The sequence below is a fragment of the Oncorhynchus mykiss genome, chromosome 9 (assembly GCF_057628025.1).
Source record: "Oncorhynchus mykiss isolate SJ-2025 chromosome 9, ASM5762802v1, whole genome shotgun sequence".
Lineage (NCBI taxonomy): Eukaryota > Metazoa > Chordata > Actinopteri > Salmoniformes > Salmonidae > Oncorhynchus > Oncorhynchus mykiss.
The window spans coordinates 69,329,899-69,356,107 of NC_143030.1; the positions used below are offsets into that span (position 1 = coordinate 69,329,899).

The 26,209-nt window shown below is 45.8% G+C and overlaps 1 protein-coding gene across 2 annotated transcripts in view; it reads left to right on the plus strand.

The window, feature by feature from the left end:
• LOC110532654 (arf-GAP with GTPase, ANK repeat and PH domain-containing protein 2) overlaps positions 1–26,198 on the plus strand; it is a 34,719-nt gene extending 8,521 nt beyond the window's left edge. For both annotated transcript variants that reach the window (XM_021616730.3, XM_090185163.1), the window contains exons 2-17: positions 13,298–13,356; positions 13,515–13,602; positions 13,702–13,787; positions 15,484–15,625; positions 15,829–15,963; positions 16,218–16,339; positions 17,611–17,787; positions 18,034–18,114; positions 18,219–18,323; positions 20,791–21,067; positions 21,208–21,339; positions 21,901–22,052; positions 22,359–22,449; positions 22,711–22,933; positions 24,855–25,146; positions 25,350–26,198. In XM_021616730.3, coding sequence (XP_021472405.2) covers positions 13,298–13,356; positions 13,515–13,602; positions 13,702–13,787; positions 15,484–15,625; positions 15,829–15,963; positions 16,218–16,339; positions 17,611–17,787; positions 18,034–18,114; positions 18,219–18,323; positions 20,791–21,067; positions 21,208–21,339; positions 21,901–22,052; positions 22,359–22,449; positions 22,711–22,933; positions 24,855–25,146; positions 25,350–25,481 — 2,294 coding nt within the window. In that variant the 3' untranslated portion in view covers positions 25,482–26,198. The remainder of the gene's footprint in view (positions 1–13,297; positions 13,357–13,514; positions 13,603–13,701; positions 13,788–15,483; positions 15,626–15,828; positions 15,964–16,217; positions 16,340–17,610; positions 17,788–18,033; positions 18,115–18,218; positions 18,324–20,790; positions 21,068–21,207; positions 21,340–21,900; positions 22,053–22,358; positions 22,450–22,710; positions 22,934–24,854; positions 25,147–25,349) is intronic.
• The last annotated feature ends 11 nt before the right edge of the window (positions 26,199–26,209 follow it).

Below are 26,209 nucleotides of genomic sequence, written 5' to 3' on the forward strand. Positions count from 1 at the left end.
TCAGAATAATTCAGGGCCGTCACACACCCCCTCCCCTGGAAAAAGCCGACCATTGCCCTGGAAGGCACATCTTGTTCGGGGAAACCGAGAAAGGTCTCCTCATCACTTTCCTCTACAAAAATTTTCATGACTTTTTGGAGCTCACGCTCCTCAGCTGAGGGGTCACAGGCCTTAAGGTGTGAGACTTCTGGGTCTGGGAATCCGAGAAAAGTCTCCTCACTTTCCTCTTCAAAGATATCCAAGATCTTGCGGCGCTCAATCGCCTCCAATTCCTCAGCCGAGGGATAACAGGCCTTAAGGCGTGAGACATGGACAACGCGCATATCTTCACCTGTGTCCTCTTTCACCACTCGGTAGTTCAAAGGGCCCATCTGCTCCACAATCCTATATGGTCCTTGCCATTTAGGAGCGAGCTTGGCAGAGAAGAATTGTTCAGCTTTCGAGTAAGGATGAGAGCGAAGCCACACCCGATCACGAAGCTGAAACTGCATGTCTCGTCTGTTCTTATCATAATTTCTCTTCTGCTTGAGTCGAGCCTGGGTCATGTTCTTTGAGACAAGAGCTCTCAAGTCATGGAGATGGACTACCTGGTCATAGCAAGCAGCGTCTGGAGTAATCTGCTGGGGCTGTAGCACCATATCCAAGGGTCCTCGGAGGGGACGACTTAGGTTCAGCTCTGCAGGTGTGACTCCAGTGGACTCTTGCACAGCAGAATTCAGGGCAAATCGAAACTCGTGAAGGTGCTTGTCCCAGTGTTTGTGCTGGGTCCCTACATAGGAAGCAATCATTGTCTTCAAGGTTCGATTTACTCTCTCAGTGAGATTGGTCTGTGGGTGATAGGCCGTGGTCAACTTCTGTCTCAGGTTCCATCTTTGGCAGGTCTCCTCAAAGAGATCAGAGACAAATTGGGAACCTCGATCAGACAGGATGTAATCAGGCACTCCCCAGCGAGTCAGGATCTCTTTCGTAAGGATGTTAGAGACGGTCCTTGCTGTGGCCTGACGCAGGGAAAAGAGTTCCACCCACTTTGAATAATAATCAACAAACACAAGCATGTACACATTCTGATTGGAGCTTCTAGGAAATGGACCCATCAAATCCACTCCTAGCATTTCCCAAGGTCGGGTAACCACCGTTTGCTGCAACTTGCCAGCAGGCTTTCTACCTTCTGGTTTGTACATTTGACAAACCTGACAGTTTCGGATGTGTGACTTCACATCCATGCTCAGATGTGGCCAGTACAGTAATGCTTGCAACCGCTTGTAGGTTTTGAACCTGCCCAAATGACCAGCTAATGGGTCTTCATGGAAATGTTGAAGCAGTTGTAGGCGTAGAGTTTCAGGTACGTACAATTGGTAGAGGGTTCTGTGAGGTAGTTGTACAACACGGTAGACTTTGTCTTCCATGATGGTCAGCTTTGTGGTAGGATTGACCATCTTTTCTCCATCTTCCAGGATAGTCTGGTACAAAGCCTGTACTTCTGGATCATCCTGTTGGGCTTTCCATATGGTCTCATCAGAGATGGGAAAGTCTGTTTTGGGCGAGTCTCGACTGCTTGACAGGACAGTAGCACATGTAAAATGAGGGCCACCGTTATCACAAGCAGGAGCCCTGGATAAGGCATCTGGAACAGTGTTGTATTTTCCTTTCCTGTATTCTACTGCAAAGGTGAACTCTTGCAACCGTAGAGCCCATCTTATGAGTCTGGTGCTTGGTTTGTTGGTCTTGAACACCCACACAAGGGAGGAATGGTCAGTGACCACAGTGAAGTGTCTTCCCTCCAGGTAGTACCTCCACTTTTCCAAAGCCCAGACAACTGCAAGGCACTCTTGCTCGGTTGTGGAGTAGTTCCGTTCTGCTCCATTCAATGTCCGACTGGCGAACGCTAGCACTTCTTCAGTGCCAAGTCCAGTCTGTTGGACTAGGACAGCACCAAGTCCAACATCACTTGCATCAGTGTAAACAACAAAAGGGGAATCAAAGTTGGGATGACCTAAAATGGGAGGTGTGACGAGGTGTCGTTTCAGGGTTTCAAAGGATGTCTGGCACTCTGCCGTCCATAGGAATTTCACTCCTTTTCGCTTCAACGCGTTGAGGGGTTCTGCCACCTGGGAGAAGTTCGACACAAACCGATGGTACCATCCAGCCATCCCAAGGAACCGTTGAAGGGCCTTGAGTGTGGTTGGCACAGGAAAATCTTGTACCGCCTTGGTCTTTTCAGGATCCACATGAATGCCGTCGAAAGACACAATATGGCCAAGGAACTTCAGGGAAGTTTGGCAGAAGTTGCTCTTCTTCATATTCACGGTCAGACCAGCTTCTCTTAGCTTGTCCAACACTGCTTGAAGATCTTGAAAGTGTTGTTCTCTGTTCTGGGAGTAGATAATTATATCGTCCAGGTAGACGAAACAGATCTTCCCTTTGAGCTCACCTAACGCAATCTCCATCAGTCTTTGGAAAGTGGCAGGTGCATTCTTTAATCCAAAAGGCATCACCTTAAAGGAAAACAAGCCCTCAGCACAGACAAAAGCAGTCTTGTCCTTGCTTTCCTGGTCCATCTCAACTTGCCAATAACCACTATTGAGGTCAAGGGTAGTGAACACAACAGCGCCAGACAATGACTCCAGGATCTCGTGGATGGTAGGAAAAGGATAGGCATCAGTCTGGGAAACATTGTTGGTCTTCCTATAGTCCACACAAAATCTAAGACCACCAGTCTTTTTTGGGATGAGGACAACAGGAGCAGCCCAAGGAGAGGAGGAACGTTCTATTATATCTTGTGTTAACATATCATTAATGAGTCCCTTTTGGATGATTAGCTTCGCTGGGGACAAACGATATGGCTTTTGCTTGATCGGCATTTCCTGTGTAAGGAATATTTTGTGCTTCAGGAGCCCGGTGCGTCCTAGCCTTGAAGTACATACATCAGCATTATTCTGCAGCTGTTCCAACAGCCTTAACTCCTCTGGATGTTCCAGCTGAGCTCTTCTTACAGCCTGTAAAAGGAGATCGTCAGAAGGATTATCAAGGGTTAGTGGTAACGGAGCAACGGCAGAGAAGACTGCCACATTTGAACCCCAATCATGTAACTTCGTAGCTTCTGATTGGAAGAAATGCTTCTTGCTCGGATTGTATGGAAACCAGTAGCAATTGTGTGCGATATCAATCTGGACACCACTGAAGTACATGAAATCAATTCCCAACACGACAGGAAAAGCAAGGTTCTTGGTTTGTAGGATAACCGAAGGAATCATATAGGAGCGGTTACACAGGCGGAACTCTACCTCACTCCATCCAAGTGGTCGTTTAGCCTCACCATCAGCCAGATAGAGTGGACCTTCTGTCCACGGCTTCAAGTTGTATTGCGGACCTTTAACCTCCTTCCACAGTTTCTCATTGAGCAGTGTGTAGGATGACCCGGTGTCCAGGATGGCTCTTCCTGTCCATGGGCCTATGGACAGGGGTAACACCAGTTGGTGCGGTATGAACTGAAAGGAAGGGGATGTCGATGGGGGGGCATAGGCAGTGACTCTTGGGATTTCAGCTCTGGTTAAAGCACCCAGAGAAGGATGGTCATTCCTGCGAAGAGAGTTAGGTGTGTTGGCCTGTTGTGATTTGTGGTTTCTGGAAGGGTTTTCGTGATACGGTCTTGGACATGTAGCTGAAGAATGTCCCTTTTGGCTACATCTCCAACAGAACATGAGAGGGGTCATGGCTTGAGACTCTGGCTGTTGTTGATGGTCTGTCTTGGGTAACGGTTTGGGTGTCTGTTTCTTTCTTTGGTCATATTGCTGTTGGCATTCTCTGTCCTTCTCAAACTGCTGTCCCAAGCGAACCAGTCCATCGACAGTGGTGACTCGTTCTCGGAGTTGACTGGCTAGTAGTGGGTTGATGTTCTTCAAAATCAATTTAATGACCTCTTCCTCCTCAATGCCAGGTTTCCACCTTCTGCACAGGGAGTGGTAACCGTATGCAAAGTCACGGATACTCTCTTTCTCTCTTTGTACTCGATTCCTGACTCTGTCTGCCAACTCATCTGTGTAGTCCTCAGACAGAAATGCAGAACAAAACTTGGCCTCAAAGTCAGCCCAGGAGGTAGTGGTGAGACGTGCCACATCCCACCAGTCTCGAGCTGTCCCATGCAACACATTCCTCAATGTGGCAAGGAGTTCTTCGTCAGCCAAGGGATTGAGGGCAAGAAAGTCACGACATCTTTCTAGGTACATTAGCGGATCAGGACTGTCATCTTTTTTCCCAAAGGTGGGAAATTGCAATTTAATGGGCATCGCCCCCACATGACATCTACTCAAATCACCATGAACAAACGAGCTAGGAGGGATTGAGGAAGTAGAGGGGGAGGGCGTTATCGGACAATGAAAATGAACACCAGGATGCATGGTGGATTGCATCCTGCAAGGGGTGGCTGTAGCATGGCCTTGTCTTGGCTCTTCAGAGGTGCCAGCTTGGCCCTCCGTGGTCTGAACAGAAGTGGACACCAGAGAAACTCTGTGTAAGGAGTTGTGCCTAATGGCGGCCATGTCCACAGACACGTCATCCAACATTTTAACACAATTAGAGAGCTCTGTTTGCAAGTGGTCTACAGTGTTAACCATGGGAGAAAAAACAGAATTAACGTCCTTGAGGACCTCAGTGTGATGATGTTGCAGGCGCCATTGGAGAGTGGCAGTGAGTTGGTTTCGTTGGTAGTCAAACTGCCTGTCCATGGCACCAGTAATTTCCCGTCTTCCACTCTCACTGATCTCTGTCAGCGTGTGGGTTAGAGTGCTCAGTGAGTTTCTGAATTCCATGGCACTCTGTTGTTGCTCTTCCCTCAGACATTTGAATTTATAGTGGATAAGAGTTTGGAGATGTTGTTGAGTCCGACGAATATCAAGGATGTCACCTTGAAGTTGTAAGACTCCCACCTCTGGAGATAAACCAGACAATGGAAGAAGGTTGGGTGTCAGAGGGAGGGCTAGCTCAGTACTTCCACACAGATCCATGTCAATAAGTGAGTAACTGGTTAGACCTCCTGTGGCCTGTGGTTCAGACCGAGCATTCAGATTCCCAGGGCTCTGGCCCAAATCAACTCCAGTATCTCCATTCACATTATGATTTGTATTGTCAGCTTGATGGTCAGAATGGCCCTGTATATTCCCATTGACAGGTATGACATGGATGAGCACATTATCTTGGGGTGAATCCATTGTTTTAATTCCACACAAAAGATTTGCTTTGGTTAGTTCTCAATGTTGAGCTGTCCCATCTGGGGTGCCATTTTTTATGTAACGGTTTTGACTTGAGGTTATTTTTTTATAGGGGTGCCAGGTAGGTTGTGCCTACCAGAGAAAACATTGGTTTCTCCTTTTAGTTTGGGAGGGAATGAGTCCCATCTGGTCCGTCAAGTCTACACCATTACAAAGGACTTATGTAAACGTCAGAAGGGAAATCAACTTTTCATAAACCCTTAAAACATTGAAAGAACTTCAAAAACAACTATTCTTTTGCGTGGGTTGTATTAGCAACATCAATGGATTACACACACATAATAATATAACACAATGAGTTCTGGTTCCTCCAGAAATGTCCTGTACCTCGGGCCTAAAAAGAGTCCAGCCCGGTAAAGGAGTTCAGTGAACTCAAGTGACTTTTGTCACGCAATGTTTGTCCGTTCATTCCGTGTAGCGTAAACCCAGTATTAAATCATACAATCAATATAACAATTTTACCACAGAACTTTAAAGCGTATCTGCTCTTACTAATTCCTCAACTACATCTAACTACATAAATCATCACCGTATACATCATATCAAAACAAATGAAATACCGTATACAAAAAAGGTGGTAGTCAGTCGGTCAGTCAGACAATCCAATCCGCCAACAGATCTCCAGCGGAGAAAGGCCACGAAGAATAGAGAGGAGTAGTCCACGGACGCAAAGAGTGGATCCGATCCTGGGTAAACTCTCAGGCTACAAAACACACGTTTAACAGCAACAAAACAACCGGAATAGAGAAGCTTCGGGAACACATCCTCAGTCACGTCTCCAAAAACAAACGCCCCTTTTGCGCAGCTGATGCTGGCTATTTAATTGGGAATTAAAGGGAAAGCACACTATTGGAAGGAGAAGCACTGAGACGGTTCAGAATAATTCAGGGCCGTCACAGTATGACCTTCTGCCTGCCCCTGGACACAGCTACCTGCCTCCTCCTGTGTATGACCTTCTGCCTGCCCCTGGACCCAGCTACCTGCCTCCTCCTGTGTATGACCTTCTGCCTGCCCCTGGACCCAGCTACCTGCCTCCTCCTGTGTATGACCTTCTGCCTGCCCCTGGACCCAGCTACCTGCTTCCTCCTGTGAATGACCTTCTGCCTGCCCCTGGACCCAGCTACCTGCCTCCTCCTGTGTATGACCTTCTGCCTGCCCCTGGACCCAGCTACCTGCTTCCTCCTGTGTATGACCTTCTGCCTGCCCCTGGACCCAGCTACCTGCCTCCTCCTGTTGTCCTTTACAATAAACACCTGCTGCGCCCTGCAATTGAAACCAGCTCTCTGTCTCTCATTGTATTCATTACAAATACATTGGTCCATTATGACATAATATGGTTTACAGATTTAATAGTCCTTTCCTCTACACCTCATCAGCTCCCTCTTTACAACAAGGAGAGAGCGTGAGAGCAAGAGCGAGAGAGAGGGTGATGAGGGGGGAGGAGCAATGAAGAGCTGGGACAGTGCACAGTCTGTATGCTGAGAGGCAGAGAGGTAAAAAAAAAAAGGGAGGGGGAATAAGAGAAACGGGGTTTTCCTTCTCTGTTTGGTTTGGCACTCACACAAGAAGGGGATCTAGAGGGCTTGAGAAGCTTCTCTCTCCGTATCCATACTCTCAGGTACCAGCTGTGCGACTGGGGTTTGTACTCATGTCGTACCTGTTGTCTGTATAGCAGAAAGATTCAGAGCCAGAGCTGTTCAGTGTTCATTGCAGAGGCTTGGCTCAGCCTCACAGACCGGTGGCTCTATTGACATGCACAATGCCTGACACGATTGAAGGACACAGGAACTGACGGAAAGAGGTGTGATGGTGGCCGGGCGCTGTGACTCGGTCATGCATCTCCAGATCTCTGCTGCGATTGGATCGTAGTGGCTTTTTCTTCCTGATCCACATCAAACCTAATCACTGTCCCGTCTGTCTCTTGCTCAGACCTTTCTCTGAGTAGAGGTTGCTGTCAGAACACATGGCTGAAGAGGATAACCCATAGTCTGAACGGCACTCTGTGAGGATATTTTCTGATACCGTACAAAGGTTTTTTTTTCAACATGGGAGTATTGAAATCCTTTAGATTTTCCTGACACTCTTGATCGACAGTTTCAGTGAAATGTGATTTTTTTACTTCTGATTTTAGTTTTGCATAGAATATGGGACAGGAAGTTGACAGGAAGTAGAACACTATTGGAGATGGGGGAGCGGCAACACAACACAAATAGAATCAAGTTAATAATTGAAACCATATTATACAGCTGATTTTTATACTCACTTTAATCCAGATGTTTTTACTGTAGGATGTTTTAACACAACTGGACACTACTAAATGGATTTCAGTTTCTTTTGATATTTGTGGCAGAAGATGGTATTTTTGTACATTGCAACAAAATTAATGGAAGTTTAATTGAAACACTGACAATGGATGACTGGAATCCTAAATCTAAAAGCATTGAAGAGGGAGAAGAGGGAGAAGAGGGAAGTGAAGTAAAGGAATAAATACATCTTAGAGCAGGTATAACAGTTCTGTTCTAATCCCATGAGGAGATACTTCAGCTCTCTCTCTCTCTGTCTCTCTCTGTCTCTCTTTCTCTCTCTCTCTCTCTCTGTCTCTCTCTCTCTGTCTCTCTCTCTCTCTCTCCCTGTCTCTCTCTCTCTCTGTCTCTATCTCTCTATCTCTCTCTGTCTCTCTCTCTCTCACTGTCTCTCTCTCTCTCTCTCTCTGTCTCTCTCTCTCTCTCTGTCTCTCTCTCTCTCTCCCTGTCTCTCTCTCTCTCTCTGTCTCTCTCTCTCTCTCTGTCTCTCTCTCTCTCTCTCCCTGTCTCTCTCTCTCTCTGTCTCTCTCTGTCTCTCTCTCTCTCTCTCTCTCTCTCTCTCTCTTCATCTCTCTCTCTCTCTCTCTCTCTCTCTCTCTCTCTCTCTCTCTCTCTCTCTCTCTCTCTTCAGCTCCCTCTCTCTCACTTGTTCTCTATCTAAGTTTGCTCCCACCTGCGGTCATATTCTTGTGAGGATTAGGATTTCAAAGCTTGTCAGTCATCCATCCATGTCAGTGTCAGCTCTTTCTGAATGTATCTGTCTACGGTGTGTCTACCGGAGCCTGATCACATGAGCCGAGCCGACACACTGCACCAGGGCACCACCTACCTCATCTCCCTCACCCTGGTTAAGGGAGGGAGAGGCTGGAGGGGAGCAGGCCAGGTCAATCACCCAGGGGAGGGAACCTGGGGATGGGTCAGAGAAGGGACAGACCCTCAGTACACAGGAGAACCAGGAAGATGTTTCTGTCCTGGAGGGTGGAAAAGGTAGTGAACTCAAACTAGAGGAGAGGAAATCACCCTTGAGTGACAAGGCACCTTGTGTGGCGATGTTCTTCCCAAAGAAAGTGGCAAGTGACAATGTCATTATCTCCTCCACTGTTGACAATGTGAAGACTGACATGGTACTGTGAGGAGAATAATGCAGCAGGGGAGAAAGAGGACAACCAGACGACAACAGTCACCTCAAAAGTAATAACATGCAGCACAACTACACCATAGAGCTGGACACCTGTGGTGGTAGCAGTCGACCCCAACCACACCACGACCAGGAGCAATATCCCTGTACGCACACCTGGTCAGGGTCCGGAATCCCTGCTGAATACACACAGCCTGTTGGCCAGCCCGGTGACCAGCCGTCGGGAGCCAAGGGATGTCAAGGAGGCCAAGTGAAGTCCCACACCAGTGTTGGTGCTGTTCCATCCCTGACAGTGACAGTGTTGGTGCTGTTCCATCCCTGACAGTGACAGTGTTGGTGCTGTTCCATCCCTGACAGTGACAGTGTTGGTGCTGTTCCATCCCTGACAGTAACAGTGTTGGTGCTGTTCCATCCCTGACAGTAACAGTGTTGGTGCTGGTCCATCCCTGACAGTAACGGTGTTGGTACTGTTCTGTCCCTGACAGTAACAGTGTTGGTGCTGTTCCATCTCTGACCGTGACAGTGTTGGTGCTGTTCCATCCCTGACAGTGACAGTGTTGGTGCTGTTCCATCCCTGACAGTAACAGTGTTGGTGCTGTTCCATCCCTGACAGTAACAGTGTTGGTGCTGGTCCATCCCTGACAGTAACGGTGTTGGTGCTGTTCCATCCCTGACAGTAACAGTGTTGGTGCTGTTCCATCCCTGACAGTAACAGTGTTGGTGCTGTTCCATCCCTGACAGTAACAGTGTTGGTGCTGTTCCATCCCTGACCATGACACTGTTGGTGCTGTTCCATCCCTGACAGTAACGGTGTTGGTGCTGTTCCATCCCTGGCAGTAACAGTGTTGGTGCTGTTCCATCCCTGACAGTAACGGTGTTGGTGCTGTTCCATCCCTGACAGTAACGGTGTTGGTGCTGTTCCATCCCTGACAGTAACAGTGTTGGTGCTGTTCCATTCCTGACAGTAACAGTGTTGGTGCTGGTCCATCCCTGACAGTAACAGTGTTGGTGCTGTTCCATCCCTGACAGTAACAGTGTTGGTGCTGTTCCATCCCTGACAGTAACGGTGTTGGTGCTGTTCCATCCCTGACAGTAATGGTGTTGGTGCTGTTCCATCCCTGACAGTAACAGTGTTGGTGCTGTTCCATTCGTGACAGTAACAGTGTTGGTGCTGGTCCATCCCTGACAGTAACAGTGTTGGTGCTGTTCCATCCCTGACAGTAACGGTGTTGGTGCTGTTCTGTCCCTGACAGTAACGGTGTTGGTGCTGTTCCATTCCTGACAGTAACAGTGTTGGTGCTGTTCTGTCCCTGACAGTAACGGTGTTGGTGCTGTTCCATTCCTGACAGTAACAGTGTTGGTGCTGTTCCATCCCTGACAGTGACAGTGTTGGTGCTGTTCTGTCCCTGACAGTAACAGTGTTGGTGCTGATCCATCCCTGACAGTGACAGTGTTGGTGCTGTTCCATCCCTGACAGTAACGGTGTTGGTGCTGTTCCATCCCTGACAGTAACGGTGTTGGTGCTGATCCATCCCTGACAGTAACGGTGTTGGTGCTGATCCATCCCTGACAGTAACAGTGTTGGTGCTGTTCCATTCCTGACAGTAACAGTGTTGGTGCTGTTCCATCCCTGACAGTAACGGTGTTGGTGCTGATCCATCCCTGACAGTAACGGTGTTGGTGCTGTTCCATCCCTGACAGTAACAGTGTTGGTGCTGATCCATCCCTGACAGTAACGGTGTTGGTGCTGTTCCATCCCTGACAGTAACAGTGTTGGTGCTGATCCATCCCTGACAGTAACAGTGTTGGTGCTGTTCCATCCCTGACAGTAACAGTGTTGGTGCTGTTCCATCCCTGACAGTAACAGTGTTGGTGCTGTTCCATCCCTGACAGTGACAGTGTTGGTGCTGTTCCATCCCTGACAGTAACAGTGTTGGTGCTGTTCCATCCCTGACAGTAACGGTGTTGGTGCTGTTCCATCACTGACAGTAACGGTGTTGGTGCTGTTCCATCCCTGACAGTGACGGTGTTGGTGCTGTTCCATCCCTGACAGTAACAGTGTTGGTGCTGTTCCATCCCTGACAGTGACGGTGTTGGTGCTGTTCCATCCCTGACAGTGACGGTGTTGGTGCTCTTCTGTCCCTGACAGTGACAGTGTTGGTCCTGTTCTGTCCCTGACAGTAACAGTGTTGGTGCTGTTCCATCCCTGACAGTGACAGTGTTGGTGCTGTTCCATCCCTGACAGTAACAGTGTTGGTGCTGTTCCATCCCTGACAGTGACAGTGTTGGTGCTGTTCCATCCCTGACAGTGACAGTGTTGGTGCTGTTCCATCCCTGACAGTAACAGTGTTGGTGCTGTTCCATCCCTGACAGTAACAGTGTTGGTGCTGTTCCATCCCTGACAGTGACGGTGTTGGTGCTGTTCTGTCCCTGACAGTGACAGTGTTGGTGCTGTTCTGTCCCTGACAGTAACAGTGTTGGTGCTGTTCCATCCCTGACAGTAACAGTGTTGGTGCTGTTCCATCACTGACAGTAACAGTGTTGGTGCTGTTCCATCCCTGACAGTGACAGTGTTGGTGCTGTAACATCCCTGGCAGTAACAGTGTTGGTGCTGTTCTGTCCCTGACAGTAACAGTGTTGGTGCTGTTCCATTCCTGACAGTGACAGTGTTGGTGCTGGTCCATCCCTGACAGTAACCGTGTTGGTGCTGTTCCATTCCTGACAGTAACAGTGTTGGTACTGTTCTGTCCCTGACAGTAACAGTGTTGGTGCTGTTCCATCCCTGACCATGACACTGTTGGTGCTGTTCCATCCCTGACAGTAACAGTGTTGGTGCTGTTCCATCGCTGACTGTAACAGTGTTGGTGCTGTTCCATCCCTGACAGTAACAGTGTTGGTGCTGTTCCATCTCTGACCGTGACAGTGTTGGTGCTGTTCCATCCCTGACAGTAACAGTGTTGGTGCTGTTCCATCTCTGACCGTGACAGTGTTGGTGCTGTTCCATCTCTGACCGTGACAGTGTTGGTGCTGTTCCACCCTGGCAAATCAAATCAAATCAAATTGTATTTGTCACATACACATGGTTAGCAGATGTTAATGCGAGTGTAGCGAAATGCTTGTGCTTCTAGTTCCGACAATGCAGTAATAACCAACAAGCAATCTAACCTAACAATTTCACAACAACTACCTTATACACACAAGTGTAAAGGGATGAAGAATATGTACATAAAGATATATGAATGAGTGATGGTACAGAACGGCATAGGCATGATGCAATAGATGGTATCGAGTACAGTATATACATAAGAGATGAGTAATGTAGGGTATGTAAACATTATATTAAGTGGCATTGTTTAAAGTGGTTAGTGATACATTTTTTACATCAATTTCCATTATTAAACTGGCTGGAGTTGAGTCAGTCTGTTGGCAGTAGCCACTCAATGTTAGTGGTTGCTGTTTAACAGTCTGGTGGCCTTGAGATAGAAGCTGTTTTTCAGTCTCTCGGTCCCTGCTTTGATGCACCTGTACTGACCTCGCCTTCTGGATGATAGCGGGGTGAACAGGCAGTGGCTCGGGTGGTTGTTGTCCTTGATGACCTTTATGGCCTTCCTGTGACATCGGGTGGTGTAGGTGTCCTGGAGGGCAGGATTCTCTCGATTGTGCATCTGTGAAAGTTTGTGAGTGCTTTTGGTGACAAGCCAAATTTCTTCAGCCTCCTGAGGTTGAAGAGGCGCTGCTGCGCCTTCTTCACCACGCTGTCTGTGTGGGTGAACCAATTCAGTTTGTCCGTGATGTGTATGTCAAGGAACTTAAAACTTACTACCCTCTCCACAACTGTCCCGTCGATGTGGATAGGGGGTGCTCCCTCTGCTGTTTCCTGAAGACCACGATCATCTCCTTTGTTTTGTTGACGTTGAGTGTGAGGTTCTTTTCCTGACACCACACTCCGAGGGCCCTCACCTCCTCCCTGTAGGCCGTCTCGTCGTTTTTGGTAATCAAGCATACCACTGCAGTGTCGTCTGCAAACTTGATGATTGAGTTGGAGGCGTGCATGGCCACGCAGTCGTGGGTGAACAGGGAGTACAGGAGAGGGCTCAGAACGCACCCTTGTGGGGTCCCCAGTGTTGAGGATCAGCAGTAACTGACAGTAACAGTGTTGGTGCTGTTCCATCCCTGACCGATGTGGTGTGTGTGTTCCACTGGGATTGCGCAGAGCATTCTACTGCCTAGCAACACACAAAGCGAAGGGAGTTGTTGCCCCCCCCCCCCCCCCCCCCCTGCAGCTGCCTTTGAATGGCAGCTACATCATGTGAAGGATGTTCTCAGAGAACGACACAAAATATGTATGGCATATGTATGGCAGGCCTCTTGGGGGTACAGTGGATAAACAGTGCATTGGACAAACTAGCCTAGTCCAGTAGACTCATTTATGTTGTCGTGAAAGGTTATTTTGATCAAGAGTGCCTGACTGCCACACAACCAATTCACATAGCAGTCATTTATCGCTAGTCCTTTCCAAGGCCATTCTGGTTGTTGTTCCCCTTGAATTAGCAAAAGTATGATTCCCTCTGTTCCTTTCTCCCAAGCAGCGGCTTGTGCAAATAGTCAAGAGTGGACCCTGAGTCGATCCATCCCTGAGCTCCGTGTGGTAAGACAAAGCATCCTCATTAAAGATGAATTGAAAGAAAAGTTAGATGGAGCTTCATCTCTTTTCACACTCTATTCAGGGAAGCTACCATGAGTGAAGATGTGTGTGTGTGTACAGTAGGCTGTGTGTGTGTTGTCTAACTTCTTTAATCTGTGCAGGGGGTGCTGGGAAGTCTTCGGAGTGGCAGGTCAGCGCTGATAAACAGATACATAACAGGCAGTTATCTTCCACTAGAGAAGATTGAAGGTAAGCATGAAAAACACTTTTCTTGTGCTACCATTTTATCTTTCATAGTGGCTCTCTGACACACAATAACTAACCTCTGCTCTGCTGTTCCATTGTCAGGGGGGAGGTATAAGAAGGAGGTATTGGTAGATGGACAGAGTCATCTATTGCTAATCAGAGAGGAGGCAGTTACTCCTGATGCACAGGTGTGTGTAAATGTACTAGTGTATTTGCTGGAGTGTGTGTACAGTGCATTCAGAAAGTATTCAGAACCCTTGAGCTATTCCACATTATCTTACATCACAGCCATATTCTAAAATGGATTAAATAGTTTTTTCTCCTTACAAATTTACACACAATACCGCATAATGACAAAGCAAAAACAGATTTTTATTCATTTTTTCAATTGTATAAAAAAAAACAGAAATATCACATTTACATAAGTATTTAGACCCTTTACTCAGTACTTTGTTGAAGCACCTTTGGCAGCGATTACAGCCTCAAGTTGTCTTGGGTTTGACACTACAAGCTTGGCACACCTGTATTTGCGGAGTTTCTCCCATTCCTCTCTGCTTATCCTCTCAAGCTCTGTCAGGTTGGATGGGGAGCGTCGCTGCACAGCTATTTTCAGGTCTCTTCAGAGATGTTCGATCGGGTTCAAGTCCTGGCTCTGGCTGGGCCACTCAAGGACATTCAGAGACTTGTCCCGAAGCCACTCCTGCATTGTCTTGGCTATGTTGTCTTGCTGTGTTGTCCTGTTTTCCAATTCTGAGGTCCTGCACTCTGGAACAGGTGCTCTGGAGCAAGTTTTCATCAAGGATCTCTCCGTACTTTGCTCCATTCATCTTTCCCTTGATCCTGACTAGTCTCCCAGTCCCCACCACTGAAAAACATCCCCACAGCATGATGCTGCCACCACCATGCTTCACTGTAGGGATGGTGTCAGGTCTCCTCCAGATGTGATGCTTGGCATTCTGGCCAAAGAGTTCAATCTTGGTTTCATCAGACCAGAGAATCTTGCTTCTCATGGTCTGAGAGTCCTTTAGGTGCCTTTTGGTAAACTCCAAGCAGGCTGTTGTGCCTTTTACTGAGGAGTGGCTTCCGTCTGGCCACTCTACCATAATGGCCTGCTTTCCTGGTTAAATAAAAAATAAAACAACTTGATTGGAGTCCAATTTATTAAGTTATAATAAAGTTCAATTCAATAGATAAGTTCAATTTATTGGACATGATTTGGAAAGGCACACACCTGTCTTTAAAAGGTCATACGTTTGACAGTGCATGCCAGAGCAAAAACCAAGCCATGAGGTAGAAGGAATTGTCCATAGAGCTCCAAGACAGGATTGTATCCAGGCACAGATCTGGGGAAAGGTACAAACAATTCTGCAGCATTTTAGGTCCCCAAGAACACAGTGGCCTCCATAATTCTTAAATGGAAGAAGTTTAGAAACCCGGCCAAACTGAGAAACGGAGAAGGGCCTTGGTCAGAGAGGATCTGATCAACGTAAACAGGATACCCCTGAGCTCAATTTCCAGTCTCGTAACAAAGGATCTGAATACTTGTGTAAATAAGGTATTTCTGTTTTTTATTTTGATAAATTTGCAAAAATGTCTTAAAAGCTTGTTTTCACTTTGTCGTTATGGTGTATTGTCTGTAGATTGATGTTTTTATTTAATACATTTTAGAATAAGGCTGTAAGGGAAGTGGTCTGAATACTTTCCAAATGCACTGTATACCTTGTTGCATTGTTGTTGATGCACAATGATGAGTTGAGAAATAATTACAGAGTTACAATCTAACCAACTCATCTTAATCCTTATCCTGACCCATCTGGCACTTGTCTCCCTCTCGCCTCTCGCCTCCCGCTTCTCTTCCCTCTCCTACCAAATCTCTGTCTGTAGTTCAGTAACTGGGTAGATGCAGTGGTCCTTGTGTTCAGTCTGGAGAATGAGGCCAGCTTCCAGGATGTGTACCAGCTGTACAGCCAGCTCAACACACACCGCAGCCGTGCTGACATCCCACTTGTTGTGGTTGGGACACAAGGTACGGAACATGGAGGAATGAAAATGGATGGATATGTTCAGGGAAATGTAAGAGGACAGATGGATAGCATCTACAGAACCATTAGTCTTATTTTATATAATTAGATGGAAGAAAGTGAGCATATACTGTACAAGCTACTGTAGCCTATATGACTTAATCTCAGTGTCTGAAGCCCCACGGTCTCCTCTGTCCTCTTTCTATAGACAAAATCAGCAGTACCAACCCACGTGTGATTGAGGACATGCGTGCCCGGCAGCTATGTGTTGATGTGAGGCACTGTGTGTTCTATGAGACCTGTGCCACCTATGGGCTCAACGTAGACCGGGTTTTTCAGGAGGGTGAGTTAACTGACGTTGAGCATTGAGGTACAGACACATTACCATTGTTTTAACACAATAAATCATTCCGGTCGCACTATACACAAATGCTTCACAAATCATTTAAAAGCAATGTCATTCTACATAAAGGATTATATCATTGTTTGACCAGAGATGCACAGCTGTACTTACTTACCTGACACCTACAATTCACATCCTGAAGTAATGAGCGATTAGTGCCATCTCACTAGTGCAGTATTTCTCTCTCCTCTCAGCTGCCCAGAAAATAGTCACACAGAAGAAACAGTCTGCGTTCCTGGCCTCCTGCAAGTCTCTTCCTAACTCCCCCAGTCATTCTGGGGGCTCCACATCAGGGTCAGCATCCTTCCCTGGACAGGTAACATGCCTCACACTGTTCACATCTGTCTTTTCCCCAGGCTTATCTCTTCTGTGTTGTTGACAGAAAATGAATACTGTAGTGCAGAGGGACCCACAGGTGGATACCAGCTACAGTACTGTAGCTCCTCCTATAGGACTAAACCTTGAGCTGTGGCTAGATACATTGTTGTCACCCACAATAAAATCGGGGAGGGGACTGTGGATCTGTCTCCTGCATTAGTACGATATCCCAGACAGCACTAGCCTGATTTTGACAAAACTTGGGTGAATGATGCGTCTTGCCATAGAGAGCTGCCATTTATACAATTACACTGATTGGCTAGATGGTTGTGCTATCACAACATATTTAAAATGCAAACTTTGAAAGGTCACACCCCTCACCCAATTTGACCTAGTCATGACATTTGGTACATAGGTCACTCTCCTCACAAGGACCAAATTTGTCTCAGGGACCCACAAGGTCCAACACATAGCACATAAAAGGCTACTCTTTCGGCACCGAATGACCGATCTGCACAAATCTTGTTACGTGGCAGCTATGGACAAAGATGTCTCAACGCAATATTTTCCAGACTAGCACCTAAAACATCATGGCCAATATTGACCAATAAACATTCACAAGGGCGTATTCTATGCACATAAATGCAAATCAGCCAAGGATATTCGTATTGTATCAAAAGTTGGTTCACATGTTGCAAACACTGTGAAGATTCAACATATGCAAGAACATTCATGTTGACCACACGATGGCGCTATAACAGGCACATGTTTATATCTCTTGATCTGTTTGACTCAGAGAGGAAATTTGGCACACATACTCAGGAATATGAGTCTAGCTAACCCACGTGATATTTCAGACACCACTGGTCCAATTTCGATTAAACTTGGGTGAATTATGTATCTTTCCATAGAGATCCGACATTTACAAAATTATACTGATTGGCCCAAGGCGGATGTTTTTTGTTCATCTGGGGGCTTAAAAGAGGACTTTGATGGATTCAAAGAATGGTTCAAAAAGTTTGGGAACCACAGATGTAGGATTTAGTCTAGTAGATACCAAATCTATTCAGGAGGAAGAGCATGTTGACTTGTCCGTTTGTCTAGTTTTCTCTGTTTCATCTCATTTGTCCCCATCTTCTCTCTGTATTCCTTGTGCCACTCTCCGTCTGCCCTCTTGTCCATCCCACTGTCTGTCCCCCTGTCTGTCCCCCTGTCTCTCGCCCTGTCTGTCCCCCTGTCTGTCGCCCTGTCCCCCCCTCTCCTTCTCAGGTCAGTAATGGAGGACTGAATAGTGGCTACCCCTCCTCCCTACCCTCCACCCCTGTGATCAGCCACAGAGAGCTGCGGGGCGGGGCAGGGGCGGTGGCAGCGGTAGAGGGTGGTGGCAGTATCACCTCCTCAGGGTCCATGAGAAACATCCCTCAACGGCGGACCTCTCTGTTCAAGGTCAGTTACTGTTCTCAGAATCTCTGGTGATCAAATTATTGGAATCTTTCATCAGCGGAACAATGTTCCAAAGAGCCATATGATTAAAACAAGCTGATTTGAAAACAGAGCTAAAATAAATGTACAGTTTAACATACAGTAATAGTCACACAGTTTCGCATCTGTCCTGTACACTTGTGTCAGTCCATATTTATACCTGTCACACTCTCATCTCTAACCCTATAATGTTGATACAACTTCTCTCAGAACCGTCGAGGCAGTGGCAGTGAAAAGAATGTTGACCCTAAAGGTGACGTGGGCAGTGGCCGGGCCATCGCTATCAAACAGGTCAGTGTGACACACACTGGATATTGTGTATAATGAATAGATTATTTCCAGTTCCTCAGCCATGGAAGGGAACCTAATGACATTAAACCCATTGTTTGTAACAGAGTATCCTATCAAAGCGGAGTGGGAGCTCACTGAACAAAGAGTGGAAGAAGAAATATGTCACTCTGTCCAACAACGGCTCACTGGTCTATCACCCCAGCCACAATGTAAGTCACACCACAATCAACCAGACCAACACCAGTAACATGATCTCATCTTAGTTATCAGATTACACAAATATATACAAAACCAGTCAAAAGTTTGGACACACCTACTCATTCGAGGGGTTTTCTTTATTTTTACTATTTTCTACATTGTATAATAATAGTAACGACATCAAAACTATGAAACAACACACATGGAATCATGTAATAACCAAAAAAGTGTCAAACAAATCAAAATATATTTTAGATGTTAGATTCTTCAAAGTAGCCACCCTTTGCCTTGATGGCAACTTTGCACACTCTTGGCATTCTCTCAACCAGCTTCATGAGGTAGTCACCTGGAATGCATATCAATTAACTAGTGTGCCTTGTTAAAAGTTCATTTGTGGAATTTATTTCCTTCTTAATGCGTTTGAGCCAATCAGTTGTGTTGTGACATGGTGGTATGCAAAAGATAGCCCTATTTGGTAAAATACCATGGCAAGAACAGTTCAAATAAGCAAAGAGAAATGACAGTCCATCATTACCTTAAAATCTAAAATATATTTTGATTTGTTTAACACTTTTTTGGTTACTACATGATTCCATGTGTGTTATTTCTTAGATTTGATGTCTTCACTATAATTCTACAATGTATAAAATTGTTAAAAAATAAAGAAAAACTCTTGAATGGGTAGGTGTGTCCAAACTTTTGACTGGTACTGTATACAATGGGGCAAAAAAGTATTTTGTCAGCCACCAATTGTGCAAGTTCTCACACTTAAAAAGATGAGAGAGGCCTGTAATTTTCATCATAGGTACACTTCAACTATGACAGACAAAATGAGAGAAACAAATCCAGAAAATCACATTGTAGGATTTTTAATGAATTTATTTGCAAATTATGGTGGACAGTAAGTAAGTATTTGGTCACCTACAAACAAGCAAGATTTCTGGCTCTCACAGACCTGTAACTTCTTCTTTAAGAAGCTCCTCTGTCCTCCACTCGTTACCTGTATTAATGGCACCTGTTTGAACTTGTTATCAGTATAAAAGACACCTGTCCACAACCTCAAACAGTCACACTCCAATCTCCACTATGGCCAAGACCAAAGAGCTGTCAAAGGACACCAGAAACAAAATTGTAGACCTTCACCAGGCTGGGAAGACTGAATTTGCAATAGGTAAGCAGCTTGGTTTGAAGAAATCAACTGTGGGAGCAATTATTAGGAAATGGAAGACATACAAGACCACTGATAATCTCCCTCGATCTGGGGCTCCACGCAAGATCTCACCCCGTGGGGTCAAAATGATCACAAGAACGGTGAGCAAAAATCCCAGAACCACACGGGGGGACCTAGTGAATGACCTGCAGAGAGCTGGGACCAAAGTAACAAAGCCTACCATCAGTAACACACTACGCCGCCAGGGACTCAAATCCTGCAGTGCCAGACGTGTCCCCCTGCTTAAGCCAGTACATGTCCAGGCCCGTCTGAAGTTTGTTAGAGAGCATTTGGATGATCCAGAAGAAGATTGGGAGAATGTCATATGGTCAGATGAAACCAAAATATAACTTTTTGGTAAAAACTCAATTCATCGTGTTTGGAGGACAAAGAATGCTGAGTTGCATCCAAAGAACACCATACCTACTGTGAAGCATGGGGGTGGAAACATCATGCTTTGGGGCTGTTTTTCTGCAAAGGGACCAGGACGACTGATCCGTGTAAAGGAAAGAATGAATGGGGCCATGTATTGTGAGATTTTGAGTGAAAACCTCCTTCCATCAGCAAGGGTATTGAAGATGAAACGTGGCTGGGTCTTTCAGCATGACAATGATCCCAAACCACCGCCCGGGCAACGAAGGAGTGACTTCGTATGAAGCATTTCAAGGTCCTGGAGTGGCCTAGCGAGTCTCCAGATCTCAACCCCATAGAAAATCTTTGGAGGGAGTTGAAAGTCCGTGTTAACCAGCAACAGCCCCAAAACATCACTGCTCTAGAGGAGATCTGCATGGAGGAATGGGCCAAAATACCAGCAACAGTGTGTGAAAACCTCTGTCATTGCCAACAAAGGGTATATAACAAAGTATTGAGATACACTTTTATTATTGACCAAATACTTATTTTCCACCATAATTTGGAAATAAATTCATTAAAAATTCTACAATGTGATTTTCTGGATTTTTTTTCCTCTTTTTGTCTATCATAGTTGAAGTGTACCTATGATCAAAATTACAGGCCTCTCTCATCTTTTTAATTGGAGAACTTGCACAATTGGTGGTTGACTAAATACTTTTTTGGCCCACTGTATATATATTTTTTATGATGTTAAATTAGTTGAAATCTATTTTGATGTGAGAATTCACTGTGCTGAGAACTGTAACACACAGTAAAATTGCAATATTTCGAGAAAAAAAAACCCATTTCATTTCTAGTCTTGTGAAATTTAGCAAATCAATCTAGTTTAACAGGTATAATCTTGGTGGTTTCAGGACTATATACAGAATTCTCACGCTAAAGAGATCGACCTACTGCGTGTCACAGTGAAGGTTCCAGGGAAACGCCCACCAAGGGCAGTCCCCCCTTATGGGCCCTCCCCTGGCCTGAACGGTGTGGCCAAGGATGCTGCACCCACAGAGAGCGCCAGTGCCCCATTGTTACCACCAAGCCTTGTGCCTGTTGAAGAACAGCCTGGTGCATTGTCTTCTCCCAGAGATAGAGGAGTAAAACGTTGTCCATCAACACTGTCCAGCAAGTCACATAGTGCTGGTATGTCAGAAATGTAATAATAATACTTTTCTAATATACAGTATGTCAATGTGGGCTTTGGAGCATGATAGTACCAGAGCTGCAAGTTCCCTCAACACATAACAAACAGTGTTTTATTCATCTTTGTACCCCAATGTCAGATGCTATTGAAGGAGCAACCAGTCCCCCTTTTGTAAAAGATGGTCAATCCTCTCCAATGATGGACAAAAGGAAGAAAACAAGGAAGAAGAGTATGAACCAGAAAGGCGACACAGCTATTGGACAGGCTGAAGGTGAGCACTGGGCCTCCTACTGTACATCTCTACCAGATTATTCTGCACTCTATATAAATCTATTTTGCTGTTATTTTCCTTCATCTCCTGCTAATCTGGGCTAAGCTGTTGCCCCGCAGCCAAGCACAAAATGTGGAAATTAAAAAGCTTTGGTACCTTGAGAAACAATAACAAGACAGGTAACAACAAGGAACAGTGAGGAGCTGACTGGCTCACTGTATCTACCTGTTGTTTTATGCCTGTTTGTCTGTTTGTCTCTCTACCTAGCAAGTGTATTAGACATTTTGGATTGACCTGTGATTTGTAAGGTTTGTTGTTGGTTTTCGTTACTTTCTTTCTCTCAATCACCCTTTTTCAACTTTTTGCATCATGCACAATGTCTGCCGGCTCGGTGTCCTTTTTTAAAATGATCAGCGAACATCTCATCGTGATGAAGTGAGTCTGTGTTTATGCTGGTTACATGTGCTTTTTGTGTATGTACTGTAAAGAAGTGTAAACTAGGATTTGAACTTACTAAATATGGCGGACTAATGGTATCACATTTTCAACGTGTCTTTGTAGATGAGGAGAATACTGGCTTCATCATCGTGTCCAGCACGGGGCAGACGTGGCACTTTGAGGCCCAGAGTCTGGAGGACAGAGATGCCTGGGTGACGGCCATAGAGAGCCAGATACTGGCCAGCCTGCAATCCTGTGAGAGCCTCAGGAACAAGGCAAGGAACTGACTGGGCAGCAGCCTGGGATGTGTGGAAATATGTACTGTTTAAAAATAGTATTCAAAGTTGATTTCTTATAATAGACTATATAAATGGAAACAGTTTAAATTGTTTTGAATGTTTTATAGTATATAACATGTATATATGTTCCCTGTGGAACCCTACTGGGGAGTGAAGATAATGCTGATTGGCTGTGTACTGACAGGCGTTGAGGTCCAAGTTGCTGATTCCTTAGAGACGTATTCAGTCACAATGCACATCCACTTCATACTTGTGAAATGTCAACTATGTGTTCTTTCATAGGCACGGAGGAGCAGCCAGAGTGAGGCGGTGGCCATACAGGCCATTCGCAATGCCAAGGGCAACAGCTTCTGTGTGGACTGTGAAGCACCAAGTGGGTTTCTAGACTTGACCTCCTCTCTCACTCTCTTTATATATATCTCTAACTCTCTAGTTAAAAACGTATTCTATTCAATGTCCATGCATGTGCAAAGAGGTCAGTATTAGACTATCTACCAGATACAGCCATTCATTTTTTTCAGTAGTAATGAAAAAGGAGTCATTAGTGCAAAATGATTGATTACGTTAGACGCAGCCTTTATTTTACTCAATCCCTTACTCTCGACCTCTGCTCTGGTTTGGATGTCCTCTCCAGACCCCACATGGGCCAGCCTCAACCTGGGGGCGTTGATCTGCATCGAGTGTTCAGGGATCCACCGTAATCTTGGGACACACCTGTCCCGCGTCCGTTCTCTGGACCTGGATGACTGGCCCAGGGAGCTGACACAGGTCCTGACTGCCATCGGCAACCACTTGGCCAATAGCATCTGGGAATGCCACACCCAGGGCAGACACAAACCCACACCCAACGCCACACGGTGAGGGTCCTGGTTCAGTGTAATAGATAGGAAACATCTGGATGCTTTATTTATGGTCACCTGTTTCGTGAGAGTTCAAAAGAAAAGCCAATATTTTTGTCCAATGAAGACCATTATTTGACTAGAATAAGATTTAAATAGTTGAATCCAAGAATGTGTTGCAGATGATCAAATCAAATCAAAGTTTATTTGTCACGTGCGCCAAATACAACAGTGAAATGCTTACTTACAGGCTCTAACCAATAGTGCAAAAAAAGTATTAGGCGAACAATAGGTGAGAAAATAAATAAAAACAACAGTAAAAAGACAGGCTATATACAGTAGCGAGGCTACATACACACACCGGTTAGTCAGGCTGATTGAGGTAGTATGTACACCTAGATATGGTTAAAGTGACTATGCATATATGATGAACAGAGAGCAGCAGTAGCGTAAAAGACGGGTTGGCGGGTGGTGGGTGGCGGGACACAATTCAGATAGCCCGGTTAGCCAATGTGTGGGAGCACTGGTTGGTCGGGCCAATTGAGGTAGTATGTACATGAATGTATAGTTAAAGTGACTATGCATATATGATAAACAGAGAGTAGCAGCAGCGTAAAAGAGGGTTTGGGGGGGGCACACAATGCAAATAGTCTGGGTAGCCATTTGATTACCTGTTCAGGAGTCTCATGGCTTGGGGGTAAAAACTGTTGAGAAGACTTTTTGTCCTAGACTTGGCACTCCGGTACCGCTTGCCATGCGGTAGTAGAGAGAACATCTTTTTAGTTTCCTGAGGGGGAATATGCTTTGTCATGCCCTCTTCACGACTGTCTTGGTGTGTTTGGACCATTCTAGTTTGTTGGTGATGTGGACACCAAGGAACTTGAAGCTCTCAACCTGCTCCACTACAGACCCGTTGATGAGCCATGACCATGGCTAGAAAAACTGGGAGCAAATAGTGTGCTGACATCCTCCTGCAACATGGCTGCCCTAACGAGGTCTCACCTAATTGACCCACACTTGGTGTCTCCCGTAGACCTAGCACTTCCAGCCTCAGCAGCCTGCTCGGTCCTCCTTTTCCTGTAGTCCACAATCATCTCCTTAGTCTTGGTTACGTTGAGGGATATGTTGTTATTCTGGCACCGGCCAGGTCTCTGACCTCCTCCCTATAGGCAGTCTCTTTGTTGTCGGTGATCAGGTCTACCACTGTTGTGTCGTCTACAAACTTAATGATGGTGTTGGAGTCGTGCCTGGCCACTCAGTCTAGGGTGAACAGGGAGTACAGGAGGGGACTGAGCACGCACCCCTGGGGGTCTCCTGTGTTGAGGATCAGTGTGGCAGATGTGTTGCTACCTACCCTCACCACCTGGGGTTGGCCCGTCAGCAAGTCCAGGATCCAGTTGCAGAGGGAGGTGTTTAGTCCCAGGATCCTTAGCTTAGTGATGAGCTTTGAGGGTACTATGGTGTTGAACGCTGAGCTGTAGTCAATGAATAACATTCTCACATAGGTGTTCCTTTTGTCCAGGTGGGAAAAGGCAGTGTGGAGTGCAATAGAGATTGCATCATCTGTGGATCTGTTTGGGCGGTATGCAAATTGGAGTGGGTCTAGGGTTTCTGGGATAATGTTGTTGATGTGAGCCATTACCGGCCTTTCAAAGAACTTCATGGCTACGGACGTGAGTGCTACGGGTCTGTGGTAATTTAGGCAGGTTGCCTTCGTGTTCTTGGGCACAGGGACTATGGTGGTCTGCTTGAAACATGTTGGTATTACAGACTCAATCAGGGACATGTTGAAAATGTCAGTGAAGACACCTGCCAGTTGGTCAGCACACGTCCGGAGCACACGTCCTGGAAGATACTGTATGTTGCCACAGAGATCTCTCTCTTGATCCATGAGCAGTTTCCGTGGTAACTCACCTGTATGCTTGTGTCTCTCTCACAGAGAGGAGAGAGAATCATGGATCCGTGCAAAATACGAGCAGCGTGTGTTTGTGGCACCCCTGCCTGCTCCAAGCCCCACAGGCCCAGGCGACACTGCGATGTCTGTGTGTCTGCTATCCGCGGTGACAGAGAGGGATTTGCCCAGGCTCCTACTGCTCCTGGCCCACAGCAACAAGGAGCAGATCAACACTGCCCTGGCCAACGGAGGAACACCCTCACAGCCACAGCCTCACACCTCCCTGCACGCTGCCTGTCAGCTGGGTGATGTCGTAATGACACAGCTGCTAGTCTGGGTAAGGCCCTGGTCTCGACAAATTATTTGTTGATGATGATCTTCCCCAAGCACCGGACACAAATTGTTGGCCTTTAGCCCAAGTCAAGTGTTGTCACATGAAAATAATGAATGAATTAATTCACATATTCTCAATGATTATATTTTGGGGTAATTTTATACAGAGTGTAAATGGTGAATTGTTCAATCTCTCCCTCCCTGCAGTATGGAAGTGATGTGAAGGCCAGGGATCCTCAGGGCCGGACAGCCATGACCATGGCTAGAAAAACTGGGAGCAAAGAGTGTGCTGACATCCTCCTGCAACATGGCTGCCCTAACGAGGTCTCACCTAATTGACCCACACTTGGTGTCTCCCGTAGACCTAGCACTTCCAGCCTCAGCAGCCTGGCTCATACCAATTCCAGGAAGAGGGTTGCGTATCTTTAACGGCCATGGTAGCACACAAAGGCTGGTGAAAAAAGCTTCTATGGATGTGGTTTTGAAAGTGAGGAAGGTAACAAGAATATAAAGAAAGTACTCCACTTACAAAAGTAAAGCACAGAAAGAGAACATATCAAGCAACTAAAAAAGCAATATTCATTCAATTTTTAATGGCAAATATATTGCTGAAATTGTCAATGGTTGTCTGTTTACAAATACAAACAAATGAGAAAATATGTGGGTTAAATCTGTAACAAACTATATCTGTTTAGATAATACATTTGCCTGTTTTACAATATTGAGAAGTCATACTGACATACAATGACCGATTATAATGATTTTGTAATATATACTGTACTTTTATGTAATTCTGCCTGCTGGAACATCTAAGACTTGTTTGTAGCCATGCAGGGTAACATTTACAATTCAACAAAATTGACTGCAATTGTTTTCTTTGATTTTCAGAGTACTTTATCAATAGACCATAGGATTTTATCTGACTGTATACTTTCAACCATTTTCTGTTTGTTATTTGTTACAATGTATCTATTTGTCATCTATTTTTCTCACTGTTTCTATTTGAAACGTCTATGAACGGTAAGTAAAATAAATAAAATATCCCCAAAAGTAAAAGTCTGTTTTTA